The 22,496-nt window shown below is 37.3% G+C and overlaps 1 protein-coding gene across 1 annotated transcript in view; it reads left to right on the forward strand.

Annotated features, from left to right (window-relative positions):
* LOC124596147 (outer mitochondrial transmembrane helix translocase) overlaps positions 1 to 4,424 on the forward strand; it is a 102,866-nt gene extending 98,442 nt beyond the window's left edge. Inside the window, exons 6-7 of the mRNA XM_047135167.1 lie at positions 3,401 to 3,585; positions 3,678 to 4,424. Coding sequence (XP_046991123.1) covers positions 3,401 to 3,585; positions 3,678 to 3,840 — 348 coding nt within the window. The 3' untranslated portion in view covers positions 3,841 to 4,424. The remainder of the gene's footprint in view (positions 1 to 3,400; positions 3,586 to 3,677) is intronic.
* The last annotated feature ends 18,072 nt before the right edge of the window (positions 4,425 to 22,496 follow it).

Raw genomic sequence — 22,496 nt, forward strand, 5'->3', positions numbered from 1 at the left:
AGAAGCCAATGAAAATAAATCACATTATGAATTAAGTCAGTTCCATGAAATGTGTATAGTGCTCACTTCACTTAGTCATTTCATCTGGATGTACAGAAATAATTTGTACACTTCAGAAATTAAATAAATGGAAACTTTGATTGTATGTCCTGTAGTAAAAGCTAGGTTTTCTGTGCATATTAGGCCAGGTAAATACATGGGTGGTTATTTCTCCACATGGTACCAATGGTCTAGGTTACAGACTAATTAAATGAGAATAGTTGAGTGTTGAGTCTTTGCACTAATTATTTTGGTTTTCTGCAACTACCAATCAGTTTTTGATAACTTGTATGAGCTGCATTCAAAATACCAAACTGAATAATTAAAGGAAGCATTTTTAGTACATGATTGCACATAACAAATTATTTGGACAATTACATTATAAATCATTTCTCCTCTCCTGTTCTTCTCTTGAACCTCTGTAAGTGACATACATCTAGCACTGTTTTAAGGTAAAGCTCTAGAAGTGAGAAAGAAGTTCCCAGTTGCTTGAAATCTCACTTGCCCAGACTTTCCTGAATAAGTATTGTAGAAAATAGGCAAATGAAAGCTAGTGCGTGTAATGTAGTTAGAAAAGAAAAGTTTAGTGTATTGCACAAATAAAACATTCTAACTAGAAAATAACAGGATTTTTTCTTCTGGATATAATCCTAACTGTGATTACCAGAACGTGTTAGAAGATATTTTTGTTTTACTACCTGTGCTTGCATATATAGAAGCTATTTTAGAAAGAGGTTATTTTGGATGATTTTAGAATGTTTGTGATAATGTATAACTGTCAGTTGTAGTGAAAATGTTCTCTGCAATGTTTATAAAAAAATTGCTTGTCAGTGAAGAAATATTTTTTAGAGTATGTGATGCTTGTTCAGGATTTATGAAAAAGACAGCTTGTAGTGTAATAAGGTGTTGTACTAAGGATTGATTGGAACAGTACATTCATCTGTTTTGTCAGTTTTCTTATGGTGTGAAAAATTTGGTTTCTTGGTGGTGGTCATGTATCTTTATTCAGAAGTAGCTTGCTACTAGTTGATTGTTGTTAACTGAGAACAGCCTAAAAAGGTTGGGTTTCTCTGATCAGATTGAAAATATTTTCTTGAAATCCTGTCATGCACTCACTTCATTATAGCACCTTGACACCGAAAAGTTCATTGTCATTTCTTGGAAAGTGCCTTGGGACATTGGTCTCCTGACAAAATTGCGTTTGCACCGATTGATGAGAATGTACCTAAAGCATATGTTTCTGCATACTTGCATTTGTATCTGGTGAATGAGGTAATCATTCAATTGATCATTTAATTGCAGTCAAGGCAAATTCATTTTTACTCCCAACATGATAGTTCCTTGCCACAGGTGTATTACAGTCTGTTCAAAAAATTCTGGAACTTTGACAAAAAAAATTCTAAGCTTACCGTCTACTTACTTTGCTTGTTACCCTTAGAAATACTCTTCTCCACAATTGATACCACTCCCAATGCAGTTTCCACTTCCAGAAGTAGTCTTGGTACGCCTCTTGCTGGATCGCATGACGTACTGTCTATGAATTTTTCTCGTCTGTCATTGCAAATCTTTGTCTTTTCAATGGTGTTTTCAACTTTGGAAATAAAAAGTCCACAGGCACCAGGTTCCTGGAGTATGGATGATAAGGCAGCACAGTGAGTTCATTTTTTTTGTGCAATTGTTACGCATCAGCTGGTGTGTGTGTGTGTGTGTGTGTGTGTGTGTGTGTGTGTGTGTGTGTGTTACCATGATGCAGGAGCTATGAATTGTCTGGCCACGTTTTAGGCCATTTCCTTCTCACTTTTTTTGCAGGCGGCACAACACATCACTATAGTACCATCGATTAACAATTTGACCCTGAGGCATGGATTCATGATGAACTAATACTTCAAAGTCAAAGAAAACTATCAGCATGGCTTTGACATTTGGCTTGGCTTGATGAGCTCATTTTTGGTCTTGGAGAACCTTTCCTGACCCATTGTGATGATTGAATTTTGGTCTCAGCGTCATAACATTAGACCCATGTCTCATAAACAGTTATAATTCTCCTAAGGAACATCTTGTTCTCATTTGAGCAATCTAAAGCTGTTCACAGATTGTGAGGCTTAGTTGTTTCTGGCCTTGACCCGTGAGCTATAGGACGAAGTTGGTGGCAACATGAGGCATTCCAAGATGTTGTTTCAGGATTTCCTGACATGATCTAACAGAATTATCATGTTCTTCCACAATCTCTAAGACAGTCAGTCTTAGATTGGACACACACAATTTTGTTGTTTCCGACAAGTGTCATTTGTAGATGTCAAAGGGCATCCTGAATGAGCGTCACCTTTAACTCCCACCCAGCCATTTTGAAACCATGTGAACCATTTGTAACATTGATTACAAGTTAAGCACTCATCACTGTAGGCTTCCTGCATCATTTGGCATGTCTCTGTAAAGTTGCCGTGAGTTTCGCGCAGATGTGGTACTCCTCTTAACTCCACTATCTGGAAATTCGCAAAATGTTTGACCCAATGCTAAACTCTGTACAGCACTGAGCAATAACTAACAGACATAAAACAATGAAACTTCTGGCCATTACACATTAAACACAGGGTTGTGCGAGGATGCTAATAGCATTTCGCTGCATCACACCATTGGTGCGAAATTGCAAATGTTCTGGAATTTTTAGAACAGATCTCATATTTCCAGCCCCCTTTAACCTCCACCATTTTTTGATTGACCATATGCATAAGTGGTCTCTGTCATATTCTTGCTGCTATGCTGTTAAATTGATAGATAAGTTCCTTTTAAACTAGGCAAACATTCTTAATTATTTGTGGGTTTACGTAAGTGACTTCACATAAATGTATATTGTAAATGTCTCTGCAATCCATACCATCAAGCATAAACATAAACACTCCTATTCCACACACACACACACACTGTAGGTAAAATTAATTGCGTCCTACTATTGACATTGTGTGTTAAGTTAAACTTTCACAAAAGTACAATGGGAGTATGTTCATGGATAGTATGTAGGTCATGTATGTTCTGCTATATAGCCCACTGATGTACACCAGTAAACAAGTATACCAAAGCCTCCTGTGGTACTGTTGGACCACCTAAACTGCACAAAGCACAAATGATCTGAAACTTGAAATGTTCTATCATTTTTCTTCCTCTCCATATCTTTTTGACACTATTGATTCCAAAAAGACAACAGTTTAATTATTTGGGAAATTATTTTTTGAGCTGCATGATATTGTGTGTGTTGGCACATGCTCTTTCTTGTGCGCATTGTATACATTGAAAGTGAGAATTTAACGTAGCGCTAAACATCTTAGTTTTTCTGTATTTTGAATTAATGTTTGCTTTTTCCCAGACGCCCACGCAAAGGAGAGAGATACTGAGGCTTATATTGAGTAATGAACCCACAGCAGATGATGTAAATTACAATCTGCTTGCCAAATTAACAGAAAATTTCTCTGGTTCAGACCTTAGAGAAATGTGTCGCAATGCCTCTGTATATCGAGTAAGGGATTATGTTAGAACTGGAAACCACAAAATGTAAGTAGTAAAATAAATAGCAGAGAACAATTTTAGATTAAAGATTGAAAGTATTACTGTTTTGATGTATAATTTTTTCCTCGTGCAAGCAGGTCCCCAACATTAACTAATGCACAACATGATGCAGAAGAAGAATTTCATGATGCATTGAGGCCGATAACAATGGATGATCTTACGAAATCGTTGGAGAAAATGAAATTATCAAAGTACCATTGTGGCATAATTCCTCCACCTCTCTCTATCAGACATGACTAAGCAACTCTGCACTTGTAGTCACACTGAAAGACAGGCTGTAATTGCTGCTGTGTTGCCTGGACATATTCAGTGTGCTTGTGTGCTTTTTGTAGTATTGATGTGTGGCCTTCCCAGGATATGAGACACAAGTGTATAAAGTCATGAATTAGTGGGATATTTAAATTCTGACTCATAATGAGTGCCTATATCAATTGTAAATAAGTCACCATTTGTTTTCTATATTTATAGATGGTACATGCTTTGTTTAAGACAGATTTATATTGATATGTTTTACCTCAGACTTTTTTCTTCTCTTTTATTTGTCTTCAATGTGATTGTCATTACAGTAAGCTTGTATGTGATAAATGAAATTTTGATATTTGTGATTTACTTTTATGTGTGATACACAATCTTAAATTTAACATTTTAATAATTGTTTCATGTGGGTCAAGACAGAAAGACAGGATCCAAAGCAGTTAAGTCTGTCATGATTAAATGCTTCCATTTCCAAATTGTTACCAAAGACTGGAAATAATTTTGTACTGCTGCCATCTTTGTACAATGTAGTGAAACACTGACAGTGTCATTAAATGTTCTGGTCTGCAGATTGTGTATACTCTTTAATGTTTTTGTAGCTACATTTCAACATTATGAATAAGAATGCATCTTTTTTTAAGTGATATTGTTATCCAGTGTCAGAAACACCTTTCCTACATTCCCAAGTTTAGTGCTGTCAGCCTTTCTCCCCCTCCCCAAAATGCAAGTGCTCGAATATGTTGCGTGCATACACACTAGGGGTGTCAACTGTTTAACCCCACAGCGGCCACAAGAGTCTGACAGAGCCGACAATTCTAGACATACACTACAGGAAATAGCCGGTGTGACGGTAGTGACCTGACGTCCGGTGGGGCCCACCCTCCCCCCACTCGTCCTGTGCAAGCGGAAAACCTCAGCATGACTGCAGTTCTCACACTGTTGTCTAAGTGTACTTATCTTTGTTGAGTTTTCATCTGCTGGTCCCCCAGACCTTTCTTGTTGCAGTAAGTTTTACTTATTTTTCCTTCTGAGTATAATATTTTTATCATATCAACAGCTATACCTGGCGAACTTTGTTCCGTCCCTGAAAATCTTTATATGTTATAGCTGACCCAGCAAACATTGTTTTGCCATATAAATTACCTCTAGGGAATATTTTGGTAAAAAAAAAAACTTATAAGTATGTGATGATGTGGTATATGAGTGGAAGAGGCAGGGCGTGCTGTGAATGATAAAAGAATATATAAATAACACCAAACATTTATTTTTTAATTTATTGTAATTTATTCTTTGAGATTATATATAATCACTAATTATGACAATGTTACTTAAAAACATCAATCCCTTAATACAATAGTATACAATATTTTTTGTTATTCCATCTTTAGCTAACACAAACTGGATAGTTTGCCCACTCCAGAGCATGCCACATATAATTGTCTGTGTGAAAAACATGGTGTTTACAAATCTAAGCCAAAAATACATCATTTGGTCTTGACTTATTGATAGTCATTGCAAATGCCGATCTAATTGGAAATTGAAAATGTTTAAATTGAATTGGCACATCTGTGGGTGTAATAGGGATTTGTGGTAGTAATATATTTTCACCTTGGAATTTGGCATTTAAAATGATTGCTTCAACAATTTTTTTCATTAATTTTTAATGACTAATCTCGTGCCGTTACAAGGCGTTGGTGGGTTCAAATTTCGAAGCAAAATAACCAGAGATCCAACCTTCAGTTATAAATTATGCGGTGGCATGCCCAGTAAATCCAGAGTGTTCAAAAACTCTATTGTATAATTCACAGCTTCGGTGGCATCACAAACTGTATCAATAGATTTGTATGACACCAAGTCCCCAGGCAACAACTGTTGTATTTTGAGATTCAATTTTTTGACATCCACATTTTTTGCTGCTAAAATCGGTTGGTAATTTTATGCATCCAGTTTCATCTATAGTAACTTTTCCATCACCGATATCTAACAATTGTTTTGAGAATGTTTCGGCGCATGGATCTTGAAGCATTTGAACACACATATTTACTTTCGGTTGTACTTTTTCAACATTATGCCACAGTGGCGATAATTGTAAGCAACTGTTGATCTCATCAGCATACGTTGAACGTAGAATGACGGGAAGTATATGTCTGAAATTACCTGAAAGGAGTAACAGTGCCGCCAAATAGTTCGTCGTTTATGTATTTCAATGTCCTGTTCAAGGGAATGTTAATGTGCCATAGTGCATTCATCCCAGATGATAATTTTACAGTTTCAGCACTGTAGCCAAGGACAATTGTTTTTTATGTTGCACACTGCATCCGTCTTATTTTGAATATTTAGTGGCAGCTTAAATACCGAATGCGCTGTCCTGCCTCCGTCCAATAAAGTTGACGCAGTGCCAGATGATGCAACAGCCAATGTGATGCCATTATTTGATCGTATTTCGGCGAGAATTAGCGAAACAAGGAATGTTTTGCCAGTTCCACCTGGTGCAGCCAAATAAAAAGAATCCACCTTATCCTGCTGAAACTGTGAGCATAATGTGGTTGTGAATGGTTCTTTGTTCCTTATTCATCAGTGGGATATTGCGAGTAACAATCGCTGCCATTTCTACAGTATTGTATTGCAGTTCACAATTCATTTCAGTGTTCATTAAATCAGATGCACTCTGATTTGGTGAATGCATACCGAAATGACTGAGTGGTAAGTTGGCAATGATATTGCAAAGATCCTCAGTAGCATTCAATACTTCCTTGTACATAGCGTCACTGAATGCCATCGTTAGATCGTTGCACTGTGTACGATGGTGATAAAATATATCATCGGTCATTGAATCTTTGCGATTATCCCACAATGTCTCTGCTTGAGTTGGGACACATGTAGACAACACTATAGCGAATAGTAGATGAATTTGGTGTACAGTTCAATGCTGCTTCATCAACCACACATTGCCACTGGTTGCAGTCTCCCAACAAGCCGAGTACAAGTCATGCATCTTTATATGTTGGATGCTGTTGTCCATTCACTTTACGTATATCTTGAAATGACAATGGGCCAGTGACATTAACCAACAACAGAGATAAAAGCACTGTTTGCCTTGGATTGACTGTAAATACTCGCCCCATGTTTGAGCCCATGTGAAATAGCGTGGTATTTCTGAATATAGTAATGTCCATGCAAAGGCATCAAAAGCATCTGCAGGATTACACAATTCAAAAAATTCGGTGAGTGTAGTTTTTGGTTGATTCATAGCACGATCAATCGCTGTCTCGTTCGTGTTATATACACGCTGACTCTTCTCAAGATTGATGGCTAAATGACTAACTGCTCGATCCTGTTGATTAATTGGGAAACCAAAGATACACCAAACAGCTTCATTGGAGCTTAAGTACTGGCCAACTTGGTAGAGCATTATTTCATCATTCTTATTCATTGGAGGAGCATTCACATTGGTATTTCAAACTCGAAATATGGCTATATCATTGCCCTTATTCATATACTTGCAAATGTATTTGATGCTCTTCACTGAACTGCAGAACCAGACATTAATATGAGCATCGTATGTTTTGCTTAGCAGAGGCAAGCGAATATGGTACCACCCAACGATTGTCAATGTGTGTTTTTTATATTTTTAATAAATGATTGTCCGCCATTATCGGGATTCCTTCTATATATTTGATATCCATCAACATTTGTGGTAGTGTCATTAGTGAAATTTTTAGGAAAACTTGTGGTACATTTTTCCATCTGCCATGCAAGGTGATGAAAGATTCAAATTACCGCATGGGCCATGAATCATGTTTGCTATATGAATATCAAACAGCAATGGATCAGTGGACAGATCTGGAATTTCCTTAGAAATTATACTATAAATTTCTTCAGGACGGATTTTGCCGATTAACCAAACCAAAATGTGTGCATGAGGTAATCCCTGATTTTGCCATTCAACCAAATACATCCAGCAACGTGTGGGACTGAAGACATGTAATTTTGTAATAAAACTTATTAAAGACTTTAATTTTTGTCTGAACATGTGCTGTAATGTTATGACGATGTATTGCATTTTGGCCAGGCAATAGCGAAGATATAATGTCCGGCCATTTTGGATTACATGTGAACGTGAAAAACAAACACGGTCGTCCATATTCGCGCACGAAAGTCAGAGCATCCTGTATATATTCTTGCATATGATGTGGACTGCCTATGTATGATGACGGTAGAATGACAGTTACTGATTTCGGCGGCGTTGTTGAAAAGTGTGTCGTAAGTGAATGTATTCTTCCGCACGAAGCTTTTGTTGATTAAATCACAAGTATTATAGTAATTTGCTCTCTGTCTTCACATACATGTCAACCATGAATTGTTGACAGAGCTCATGACATCGTAGAATGACATTGTCCTGACTGTGTGTGTCCATCAACCGATACGCATAATAGTCCTTCAAACTAACATTCTTATTTGTTTCGGCTCCTATAATATATATTAATGGATATTAATTAACATTAGTTAAGTTCAATAATAAATTAAGATTAATAAATAGTTTTTTGTTAAATGAGTAATGATAAAGTTTATAACGAATAAAGTACCTGTTGTGGAATCTCATTGTTTAATATTTATACAATATCCATCTTGTCCCTTCCAGAACATTAGCGGATTTTGGAGTGTGTCATATGAATGGTGTGTACCAGTAATGAACCGGAGATTATTATTTCTTCTACGAATCACAATTTCTTGTGTAGCTGTACGATCGCCAACCATAATTCCAGCAACGCTGTCAGCAACAGGTGCATTGAATCTACAAATGTGCTCCCCAGCAGGTGTTTTATCAGGATTGATGACAATGGCATGATTATCGCTTTGTAATTTGTGCATGTGTGATTTGAATATTTTCAATAATTCATTGTGCTCATTCAATAGAGCGTCCAGCTCGCCAGTTGCATCTGGCAAGAAGTGAATTGAAGTTATTGTAGCCACAACATGCATCCATGCGTGCATCCTCACTGCCCATAAAGTAGATTTGTAAAAATTTATGTGGTTTGTTTGGCATTGGCAGCAATGAGCCCACTTGTGATAAATTTTGCCTTTTATTTTGAATGTTGAATTGTTCACCATTTACAGCATTATTCTTAACTATTTCTGTTGCTCCGAACGATGCCATTTGGAAACGTGAATTGAATGTTAGAATTGACTTCAGGAACAAGTTACAATGTGGATCCATGCCGATAAGTAAACCGTTCAGTGGTTCAGGTTGTGTATCAATTGCAGGTAGTTGCACCTTTCCTGGTGCGCGACACATCCCAGCCGGTTCATTTTTAAATTTAAGAGCATTGCAGTGCGGGCATTCCTTGTCCACAGCACCAATTTCATGAGCATAATATTGAATATCGGGCTCATAATCAAATGCTAGATGCTGTAATGAATCAGATGTAAATGATCGCTGTACCTGTTGGCGTTGTTGTTCATTTGCTCTGCATTAGTTAACTGTGAAACAACGTGCTTGTCTTTGTTCTAATCTTCTGTGTTCATTCTGTTCAACTCGTGCAGTCTTCTGATTCTGCTCGACACAACTGCACCATGCCCACGCGCATTAGTATTAACTTGCTGGATTTATTCTTCTGTCCTTTGGGCTATTGTATTTCGCATGCCTGCAGCTTTACATGTTTGATGGCCCAAAGAAAAGCCCCCTTTGCATGTTTTTGACATTGTTCATTGTACAAATCACACATAAAATAGAAAAAAATTGAATAAATCAATGATGAAAAACAGTAGAGTAATGATGTATTTATTGTTTGATTGACATTATGTAATGCATTTATGGCATAGTAGGATTCCTAAATAGGCCTTTGAGGGGAGTGGGGGCGGGGGGGGGAGGTGATAAACTAGCTCTAATTAGAGAACTTTTCAAATAAATAGCTGGTAATTTCCAAAAGTGCTATATTATTGGGAATATGCTACAATTGACGAAAACCTTGAAGGCTTTTAGAGGAAGATGCCCTTTCAAGCAATATACTCCTTCAAAACCCACAAGGTAAGTTGTAAAGATGTTTGCTCTTACCGGTGCATGGACCTTTTATACCCTCAATTTGGAAATTTATCCTGGAAAACAGCCGCCTGAACCCTTCACGACTGGCATGTCCCCATACGAAATGTCTGACGAAGCCTAGACACGATACCAGCAGAAATATTACTATGGACAACTGGTTCAGTAGCTTTTCAGTGGCTGAAGAATTGTTGAACGAAAGGTTGACAATGGTTGGGGTGGTAAAAAAAATAAAAAGAATTATCACCTGAAATTGCAAATAAACAAAATTAGTATTGCACACAATTCCCTTTTTGATGACACAAACTCTTTGTCCATCAAGCCAAAAAAAAGTTATCCTCTTACCTAGTATGCATTATGACGCTGTGATTGAAACAGTTGCCAAAAGGCCGGAAATAATTTCTTTCTACAACGCCACCAAAACTGGTGTTGACACAGTGGATAGGATATGCAGTTCTGGGATGTGGCCAGAAATACTCGACGTTGGCCAATGAGCGTTTTCTATTCATTGCTGAATGTTAGTGGAATTAATGCAGTGATAGTGGTCTTGTTGCTGACCAGGTGAAACGGAGGAAATACATGCAAAATCTTCCCAGGCAATTGAGATCATTGACAACTTATTTGCAATATTGTATCCACAACCATAGTGGAACCAGTTCTAAGACATCAAACCAACGAAGGTAAAGATAAACTTCCTGGCAGATTAAAACTGTGTGCTGGACCGAGACTTGAACTTGGGAGCTTTGCCTTTCGTGGGCAAGCTGGCAGAATTAAAGCTGTGAGGACGGGGCACGAGTCATGCTTGGATAGCTCAGTTGGTAGAGCACTTGCCCACGGAAGGCAAAGGTCCCGAGTCTCGGTCTGGCACACAGTTTTAATCTGCCAGGAAGTTTCATATCAGCGCACACTCCACTGTAGAGTGAAAATTTCATTCTAGAAGGAAAAGATGTTAAGATTGTTAGGAAAACAAACTACCAATGTATGAAATGCCAAAAGTACATTTGCTTAAAGGACCATTCAATCTTTGTTTGTAAATGTTATGATTACTATTTAGAAGTAAACAAGTAAAGATTTTTCAAACATAAGCATACTATTAAAATTTCTCATTTATAAACATTGTTTATTAGTATGTATTTCCTATAACATTTCTTTATAAATATAATTTGTAAATACATGTATTATACATATTATTATATCGAGTTTCATTTTATTGTATTCCATAACGATGATAAACATATGACATGACTTACGAGAACTAAATATACAACATTAAACAGCTAAAATCACTCTCGGCTCTGTGAGGTCCAGTGCAACCGCTCCCATTACCATGAGGAGTGCAGGAGCATGACCTCCACTGGCTGAAAGTGGAAATAAGGGATAAATGCAAAATAAGGGATAACGCATACGGAACAACAAATGGTAGATAATCATATTCTCTATAAAAATAAAATTGCTGCATTAACAACCCAAATTATTTACATTTCTGTAAATACAAAAATGAATGAAAAAAGCATACCAGTATAGAGGCTGAACACTTCAGACTACACTCCGTGATTTAAAACTGTATCTTTCAATTATTGATGGCTTTCTGGTATTTGACAACAGATGGTCTCTTTTTGTAAAAGTGTTTTTTTGGTTTTTTATTCAAGAGAAATTCCTTAAATGGTTTTTTATTCAAGAGAAATTCCTTAAAACTGTATTCAAAATTTACACTACCCTGAAGTTTGCTTTTATTAGGTCTAGGTTACTCTTCTTTTGTGTGTCACTTCATTTATTATTAATCTGTCAAAATTCTGTGTGTCCCTACATTTGATCCAGGAACCCTGAAAACAAATCCAACTACATTTAAAAGATTAGGCAAAGTCCCTTACACTTCTATTTAAAAAAAAATTGAAAACATTAACTCATTTTTACAAACATTTTCATCATGAGTGATGAAGCAACTTCATAAACTCAGTCCAAAGAAATTTCGGAAGTTTCTGAATGTGCTTAAATTTAAGTCCAGATACTGAAGTAAAAGGTATCAAAGAATCTAATGAAAAAGTTTCATCAGATTTGAAGTGCTGGTTTAGATATTCAAGCAAAGTGGAACAGAAATCTAGCAAGTCTCTCTAAATAACTGAATAGAACAAGTCATTCCTTTATCATTTTGATTTTAGCACTACAAAAGTATGAACTATTTGAATTTACTAGTTTGTTTTTATTATTTCAAAGAACTCCACACTTACAGCACATTCTAGTTTCTTTGAGTATTCCATTATTATGTTACCAATATGAGAAAAACAGTATAAATATGACTGTAATATTGATTCCTTTTTCTTGGTCATTAGTCACTGAAATATTTGTCCAATACTTCAGGACAATCATTATTAACAGGGGTCAAGGAAGTAAGGATGAATTTGAATTTTGCACCATATTGGCATATGACTTGCAGCCCATGGTTTTTTCATGTTTGTCTGTGAACCATCCCATTAGTAGTCTGGTAGCTTTTATGTGGTGAACATGGTTGTTTGGTGTTTACTTTCGTCATGGAGCAGATAACTGATCAGTGTATCCAAGTGATAAGAAGTTATTACAAAACAGTGAAAGACCTTGCATGTGACACTCAAATGTAAGCAGGTTGGAAGTTGGAGACCAAGGGTTCTGTTTCTAGCATTAAGGAAATGGGACGACCACATTTATGTTTGAACACACGAAAACATTGCTGTTGTGCATGACAGTGTGACAGTAAGCCCCCAGAAAATCAGTTCGCTGATGATCTCAGCAGTTGAATTGCACTAAGTTCACTGCATGAAATCTTTTCAAAAGATCTGAAAATGAATGCGTACGAGATTCAACTGACGCGCGAGCTGAAGTCTGCAGATCATGGAAAGACACACTGATTTGCTCAGTGGTTCTTGGCTCGACGAGCGGAGAGTGAGAACTTCGCAAAAAAGAATATTTTTCTCAGGTGAGGCGCACTTCCACCTCAGTGGGTACTTCAATAAGCAGAACTGCAGAATTTGGGGTAATAAAAATCTGCAAGTGGCTGTGGAAGATATGCATCCACAAATGCACTACTGTGATGTGGGTTCTGGGCAGTAGTAGTGATTGGCCCGTACTTGTTTTTGAAAATGAGGGTTGATTGGTTTTTCCTGTTATTGACGAAAAGATGATTTTTGGTTTCAAGATGGTGCGAGTTGTTAAACATCTGGTGAAACAACTGCTCTGCTGAATGGAAAGTTTCTTCAAAAAAAAATGATCTCTTTGCATGGCAATGAGGAACAGCCTGCCAGGTCATGTGATCTTATGTCTTATGACCCCCCTTTTTTTTTTTACGCGAATAAACCAGACAATACACCAATTGAACGATGAAATTGAAAAGGTTATTAATGGTATCCCACCAGGTGTTGTGAAAATGTCGAGAATGTCAGTGAACACTTTGCTCGATGCTGTGTGGCCTTGCATTGTGATGTGGAGGATATAATTTTTCGTAAATAAATGGGAGAAGTTACTTAATGTGTTCTATACCACTTTAATATTTGACCCTACTTCCCAGACACACTCTACTTTTAAAATTACTTCTTATGGGTTCCTAGTTTTAATTAAACTTTCAACAGCAGGGATTAGTGTTAACCACATGATAGGAGTGTGCTTGTGAGTTTCACTCCATTCCATTTCTACATATTCAGAAAATGGGTTAAGATAATTCCTATTTTTGCAGAAATGAAAAAATGCCCATACAATTTTAAAACTAGATTTTCAATATCAGCATTTAAAGTATCACTTACACATTTGACAGCATTATGTAAAACATGATTCCAACAGTGAGCCTTTAAAATATTTATCATTTAGCAGTTTCATAACTGAGCTGTGCTTTCCAAAGTTTACATTTGGATTATCCACACTGTACAGTTGGAAACTTCTAAACTGTGTGGGACACGAGGGAAGTTTTTCAGCAAGTTGTTAATGCCTATGGCTGTGTCATCACCTTGTAGAAAAACGTCCAAAAGTTTGTGTTACATTCCAACATATGGATCAAAATATCATAAAGACTACTGGGAACATTTTCCTGTTTTTATGGTTAGGCAATCAGTGCAAATAGAGAAAAACTAGCGTGACCTCTGGGTCTTTCAAAATTTGAGTAAAATCACATGCTTCTGGGGGCCCAAAATATTGGTCAAGAGACTTCCAGTTTTTGTGTGACCACACTGCATGGTTTTTTAAAATATATGAATCACCAAACACTTCCTCAGCTAGTTTCAAATTGTAGTCCATCCTACTATAACTGAGGTTATGTTTAACATTGTGATACACAAATGCCAGTTCTCCCTCAGTGGCTCTGCATACTTCCTTTTGTGATGTGCTGTTGAAGCTGCATGTCTTGTTTGCCTGCTTGACTTTCCCTCTTTTTGTGATGTACCAAAACATAAAAAACTTAGTCACTATTGTATTTCCTAGATTACGAAATGAATTACACAAAATGACTAAGCCTATAATTCATACCACTTATCAAATGTTGAAGACAGTCTGTGTTGCCATCCTGTGCAAAACTAAAATCCTTCTTGTAGAAAGAACTGTGTATTATGATGATTATTCTTTACATGTGCAGTCCATGACTGTCTTCTCCCAACTTTTTTTTTCTCCCTTGGTGAAATTTCTTATCCACTATTCTCACCAGCATCGCTCATCTTTAACTCTTCATAAAATATATATTGCCTAAGTAGTAAAAATTGTCCTCTCAGAACACAGTACGACGATTGAGCGATAATGGAAGAGGAACACCTAGGCGCACATAGTGATGTGTTGGGCCAACACAGCATCGAATGGAAGTTGTATTGGTGAGCATAAATTCATCAGGAAGGTGTAGGAAAACAAAAGAAAGGAAGCGAGAATGGGTGTGAAAGCAATTGTCTAATTTAAAATAAGGGATGATGGGAATTCTGAAAATATGGAATTACATGTAGAAAAGAGACCAGAGATTTTCGTCCAAATTAAGTGAAAATATGGGATGTATGGGATAATTGATAACCTTACACACATGCACAAAACCACAACCATAAACTAAATTAGAGGGATTGAAGTAGGCACAAATGATCTGTGTGAGATATGGTTGACATACAAGAGCGTGGATCTAATTATGCTACAGCAACAATGCATACTTGAAATATGTTGTTGGAAAGTTTTTTGGTGATAGTCAGTGCTGCCTTTTTCCCTTGTTATGGTGTAACAAATGCTTGCAAATTTCTGCTATGGAGTTGCTCATATTGTACTACTTAGATTTTCCTTTTAGTTATTTCTAAATTTTGATTAATAGAAAATTTACAAAAACAATGAAATTTTTAGTATTTCTGAAAGTATCTGCATTTGTGTTTTAGTGATAGCATTAGTGTAACAGTTTGTCTGTGCACTAATTGTTAGAAGGCTCTTGTAGCTATATACATCTGAGTAACTAATGTGACTATTTGCCATTTGTCCCCTGTAGTTGAACTTTGCTCCTTAGAATCATGACATCACTTTATTTTCTTGGTTTGCAGAATTTTCTGTTGTATTTCTCTATGCTTGTCTTTGACCCACCAAAGTTTCTGACATGTGTAGGATCATAAATCTTTTATTCTCCTTCCATTGTCTCAGTTGTACTTATGCTAGAAATATGAATGAAGAGAAATATATTGCACCAATTACACATCGTCAGTATGTGATGTTCTTGACTTTGAGCAATAGAAAGTCTAAAAATGAGCACACATATTTTTATGAAATGGATTGCAATATAAAATAAGTATTAAATTTCATATTATTCGATTAAACAAGCCCTTATTTTTGTAGTTAATGTTCTTATAAAGTTAGGCTTTTGATGATCTATTTTGAAACTGTTCACTACCAGATTCAAATGATTTCTTTGCAGTTAATTTTTGTGTGTGCACCTCTAGTTTCACAATTTTAGTCCATTGATTCCCTGTTACACTATCCAGGTTTTACTTAAAGGTTCATTTGGTTTGGACATCCCATAACTTTGTCTATTTCTTTCATCAGTCATAGAGATCAAACATTTAGATTACAGCTATTAACTGAGTTCATGGTTCACAGTACGCATAACAAAGAAAGCCATCAGTGCTAAGTAATAATTCACATACTGCACAATAAAGTACAAAACAATGACAATAGTGAAATGTAGTTGAACGGATTCTTACTCTCATTCAAAATCTGATGTAAAGCACAGTCAGCCACTGTTTTATGTAGTTCAGGGACCCACAAGGAGAAAAATGTTTTTTGTTGTATTGTTTTATAGAAAATAGAATATTAACACACCGAATATTTAATCATCGTAGTAGAGTATTTTGCAGCTTATTAAACTATTGTATACATTTTAACCTGCATTCAGAAGGTAGAAATACATAGCAGTCATATAAGTGCTTAGGCCAAAGTCAGGTATTCTGTTACTACAGGTGTTAATTGGGTGTCTGGTTATACTTGCTCTGTTTTAAATTATGATTTCGAATCTTGTGAAATTTTATATAACTCGATAGCAGGCATATCTGACAAATGTTATACTTGTTCTCTCCTTAATATAATTTTTTAAAACCATTCAAATATGTATTAATTCAAAATTGACTGCATACACAGGACTAATTTCCAGCAATGATATTCAGTTTATTTACTTATTGTAACTTTTAGTATTTGATTCAGTTCTAACTTTAGACTTTGCTTGTGTAGAGAAACTAAATTGTCGTACATGATTTTTGACACAAATTGTTTAATTTCTTGTTGCTGATTCCTGTTTGTTACTGCAGACTAAAAATATTAATAATACATATCTTATGATTAACACTTTTTAAAGCATTACTGGCGCAAATGTAACTGATGTAACTAAAACTGGGCCAAGCTTCAAGATTTATTTTTCATGTTTGCTTTAGTTTTTTGATAGATTACAAATTTTAAAATAATAATATAATTATCTCCTGAAGAAAGAAGTGTGAGGTGGGTTACTGTCAATTTCTTCCTCTTCAATTTCCAAAATTTCTTGTTCACTCAAGAAAGGTGAGGTTTTTGTAACAGAATTACAGCAAACTGTCAACCTAACAAGTACACACACGAAATTACATCAGTGAAGTCGTGCTGGTTCAGCCATTCGTGATAGCAGCTGTAATATTTGCAAATGTTTCTTTCTAAATAATTCTAGAAATTGACAACAGAAGGCACTACCAGTCAAGGGGGCAGGTAGTGAGATGTCATCACATTGTTTTCACATGAAATGAGTACAGTTTTCGAGCAATAGGTGGCTCACACAGGGAAATTGACCTATACTTGTACACAGTCTTTTTTTAACACATCGTTGCTATCTGAGCTGTGCTCGGGCTTGGTCTCCAAAGTATTAATATTGCCTTTTGGTTGGCATTGTTATGCATCTTGATACTACAGTACTATAGAATGCTTCCATATTTCACTCCCACACATAAAACTGAAATATATGAAAACAGCATAGCAAACATTTTCTTCGTTCCTCTAAATATACAATATCAATCGACGAACAACTGTCATCCATTATACATAGTCTGCATATCCCCATTCATTTTACAATGTACTTTACATTGATTAGTTTTCAGCAAACAAATTTTGTAGATTGTCATGAAAAAGGTGCTTAATTCTTGCAGAAACTCTAAATCTGTTAAATGGAAAGAATATAAGTGTATTTATTTCATGATACTGTACTGGTAAACGTCACTTACAGAGTTTTAAATTTTGTCTTAAATGCTATCATCATTGGACTGAGTGTCTTACCTGTCATGGCTAAGGCAGGAGATTGTAGGGCACATTTTTGTGACACTTTATAAAAACTTTTAAAATACCAAGAATTGCATAAAATGTTCACAATATCAATGAAGAAATGACAATGTTTAATTTTTTTCAAAAAACTGTGCATCAGAATTAAAGGATCAATTTTTCAAAACCCTGTAATTCCCACCCATTGTGATGCCGAAGTTTGAAACTGAACTCAGAGGTGTGTATAATCTTAATCTGTAACTGTGCAAAAGCATGGCGACCTGCAATATCACCATTGGTCTTGTGATGGTTTAGACACATGCAATGAAAAGGCTACTGCTCCGAAGTTCTTGTGACCTGTAAGGTGGGTTAATGATGCCACATTAGCATCAAATTTCACCACAGTCCTGCGCAATGCTGTTGTGGACGTGTCCTTTCAGTGTGAAGTGTTAGTTCTTGTTGACAACCCTGTTCCTGAATGAGATTTCCACTCTGCAGCGAAGTGTGCGCTGATATGAAACTTCCTGGCAGATTAAAACTGTGTGCCCGACCGAGACTCGAATTCGGGACCTTTGCCTTTGACATGGCTGTGGCTAAGCCATGTCTCCGCTATATCCTTTCTTTCAGGAGTGCTAGTTCTGCAGGTTCGCAGGAGAGCTTCTGTAAAGTTTGGAAGGTAGGAGACGAGGTACCGGCAGAAGTAAAGCTGTGGGTACCGGGCGTGAGTCGTGCTTCGGAAGCTCAGATGGTAGAGCACTTGCCCGCGAAAGGCAAAGGTCCCAAGTTCGAGTCTCGGTCGGGCACACAGTTTTAATCTGCCAGGAAGTTTCAACCCTGTTCCTGTGCCTGGTACTTGGTTCCTGGTTCTACACAATAGTTTAGTGGAGATGCCAGGTACCTTGGACATTATCGTTGTGGTTCCAGTGAGGCTCAACAAAACAACTGACTTCATGATGAGAAATCCAAATACAAGCAGTACATCCCCTAGAAAAAGGTACCAGTGGATACAAAAAAATTGGTTAGTGAGGTGCACATCAAGCATTTAGCAGTGTTTCTGGGAGCTGCTGGCCAGGATCTGACTAAATGGCTATAATGGTTTGTCAGTAATTATAACAGTGGATGATGTAATGTCTTTGTTAATCTCCATATTTAGATTCTACGGTATGGCAAAGGTTCAAGGAAGAGGAAGACTCAAGAGCAGGCACAAATTTCAGGCTGAAATTGAAGACATTTGGTGATAACCGGCAGCATATCTGTGTATTCATAGTTAACAAAAGAACCGAGCCCAAAACTATGAGGTGACAACTCTGTGAATGAATGTGAATCTGAATATGATGGAAGCAATGTGGTAGATGACATCTGTAAAGTGATCCTTTTGTAGAACTCACATGATGCTAGCACATGGAGACAATGCACCAGGAAATAAACACTGTTAGTCTACAGGCTTCTGTGATATGAATGGCAGTCGTGAAATACTATCAGTTACACAGAAAATACTCGGAAGAGATGTGACTGTTTACTACTGGTTTGAAAAGTTCTCGGGACGGAATAGAAAAACAGTACTTACAACAGTGAAACTTTTTATATTTTTCAGTTTAGTCTTCTTGTAGATTAATGCACTTGGTCCAATGATGTTCCAGTGCCTTGATACCATCTTGTAAATGAGTTGCCTCCAAGCCTGCAAAATAGTTGTCAACTCCGTCTATCAATTCTTCATTTGAAGTGAATCTTCATCCACCAAGAAAAATTTTCAGTTTAGGGAAGGGATGGAAGTCTGATGGAGCCATATCAGGTGAATAAGGCAGGTGTGGCAACAATTGACACCTTAGTTCGTGTAATTTTGCCATGGTGATGGCACATGTGTGCGGGTGGGCATCAAGAGTTGTTGCACCCATCTTGCAGATAATTTTTTCATTTCCAATTCTTCACTTAAAATGTGATACACCCTGTCAGATCACATCTGGCACGCGTGAGCAACTTAATGCACTTGCAGTCGGCGATCCTCCATGACCATTTTGTGCACTTTTGCAATGATTTCTGGAGTAGTGACACATCTTGGCTGACCACTTCGTGGATCATCGTCTTAAGCTTTCCCGAACAAATTTAAATTCATTTGTCCACTTTGCAACAGTTGAATACGAAGGAAGAGAGTCACCCCGTGGATTCTGGAAATCGGCATGAATGACTTTTGCTTTCATACCTTTTTTCATGAGGTATTTAATCACTGCTCGAATGTCGTTTCTCCCCCCCCCCCCCCCCCCCACCCCCCCTGCCAATCCTCGCAAAACACTACATGGTAACAACAACAGAGCTCTCTTCCAAGAGCACTGACGTGGCACGTGTTTACAGGCAACTGTCCAATGAATATCTCGTGAACTCTCTTGGTGATTCTGAGATCTTTCCAAAGCACCGTTGTAAATCTGTTAATGTTGTACCCATATAAACTGAAGTAGGCAGCATTGAATACTGAACACAACATGGAGGAGGTAGTGTCACTAACCCAAGAAGATAGTTTTTAAACACCAGCACCAATTTATATAAGATATGACCAAATTAATGAGTCAGATACTGTGAGTATAGGCTGACACATTCACATAACGTGAAAGAATCTTGATTTCACAGACACATCTGCCTATCTTGCCAGTTTATTCACCCTGCAGGAAAAGCAACATTTGGAGAACAGAGAGCAAGTGATTTCTTGTCAATCTCTGCCAAGAGATATCATAGGTGTCAGCTGTAACTTAGATTCAAGTGCTTAAAATCTCTGAGTGACTAATTGTGATTTGTTCTTTGGACATGGCGACGAATAGTGCATCAATATTACATCATGAGCAGGTAAGTCAGGTGCAGAAATTTGATCAACACGAATTACTCTGTTTGGAGACTGGGTCACAAAAATATCGATAGTGATATGATTGTATGCAGCAAGACGAGTTCACGCAAGTGAAAGCAGTGTAAATGAGCGGGAAAGTATACGCTTGAATTTTGAGACTGCAGGACTGCCATTTAGAAAACTTATGTTCACATCTCAGGCTACACTTATGTGTTCGTACAAGGATTCAAGACCTGAGAGTGAGGATTGAAACCTAGAGAGCTGCCCAGCTTTGGGTAGATTGTATACTACACGGAGAGGCTCTTTCTGTTGAGAGTCTTAATTTCAGTGAACATATATTCTGTCTGTTTGTCCTCGTTTTTGGACGTACGACATTGAGAAGTAAGCACACACGTGTATATGCAACCACATCGCCACCTCTGCTATTATACCTGTCATGTCTCAGATAGCCACTGAAGCGATAATCGGCTTATCTCTTCAATAGTAGTAGTACGTGAAATCTGAGGTCCTGAAATATACCTCCGAACTCAGTCAAATGGGTTGGTAACGACTGGCCATTTGTATGTGTTACCTGTAGCACTTAGCCGTCGCAAATCGTTTCCGCTAAAATGCCCAAGTAGGGACAGTGGCTGTCCTGGACTTGCATTGGGCGGGGGGGGGGGGGGGGGGGGGGGGGAGACAGGAAGGAGTTCAAGGCAAGTTACACTTCCCTAGAACAAAGGGCAGAGGTCAGCATGAACACGGATAAGCGGGAACCAGAGAGTATTCAATGTGAGGGAATATGACAGAATAGTGGACTGTTAAGCAGCAAAAAAAAAGAGAAAAACAACAACATGTGCCCTCTGTATTAAAGGATGAAAAGTAGTTAAGTACACTGTACAGTTCAGGGTGAGGGAGAGAAGCAGATGACTTACAGGGGCGATGCTGACAGCAGTGAAAAATGGGTTTAATAACTAAAAAATTAATCCAGAAAGCTAACAATTAAATTAGAAACTACCAAAGTAACACTGACTGCGATTTTGTTCCTGGCAAGTTGATCAAAAAAGGTGAGTGAGCAATGTAACCAGGAAAAGATTATTAATTACAGTACTACTATTACATACAAGATAGAGAATTCTCATGCAAATAGTGTTAACAGTAAATAAAACTAATATTACAGTTAAGGGTAATATAGAAGTAATAAGTGAAGGCACTAGTACAAAGATAATTACAGAGTTGCGACTACGCAACAGAGTTAGCGAGTTGGTGAGAAGTGCATGTCCACTCATTAACTGAGGGCGTTCACAGGCTCTCCATCTTGTGGAAAAATCTATGAGGACTAGGAACAGGCAGAACTCAAACTGTAGCTGACCCCCACTCTTTCCTGTTGATGACCTAATTGTGTATTGTGCCTACTCCACATCTCTACTGGACCACTGCATAAGGACACAAGCCATCGAATCGCATGAAGTATCTGCAGTGTGTATAAACGAAAAACTTGTCTGTAGCCGGTAAGCCTTAACACAGGGTAAGCCTTAACACAGTCAGGACATCAATTCATTCTGGAGCTGCAGGACATGACAGTATTACAATATAAATGATCAGTTTCCTCATAGGTCCATTACAGTGGATAATAATGTATATTTTTAACCATTCTCTGACATCCAGCATCTTTTCAATGACCTTGGGAAAGGGACTCGTGAACCTCTACCCAAAATAGAATCTGCTCTAGAACATTATGACTACAGACCCATTTGCATTCTACCAGCATTACCTAAGACTTTAGAATATATAGATCACTATCAGCTTCCCAGTTACTTAACGTCAAATAGCCTTCTGGATGAGTATCAATGTGGTTTCCAGAAAAATTTCAGCATGACAACTGCTGTTAGAAAAGTGACGAACTGAAACAAGCTATGGACAAAAAAAGGCGCTTTTTGGATTTTAGCGAAGTTTTAACTGTGTCGACTTTGATATTCTACTTGCTAAACTCAAAACTTTTCTTCAAATGCCCTACAATGGTTCCACTCATACCTTACATACCCCCAA

Source organism: Schistocerca americana, chromosome 2 (assembly GCF_021461395.2).
Source record: "Schistocerca americana isolate TAMUIC-IGC-003095 chromosome 2, iqSchAmer2.1, whole genome shotgun sequence".
In the NCBI taxonomy this organism is placed as follows: domain Eukaryota; kingdom Metazoa; phylum Arthropoda; class Insecta; order Orthoptera; family Acrididae; genus Schistocerca; species Schistocerca americana.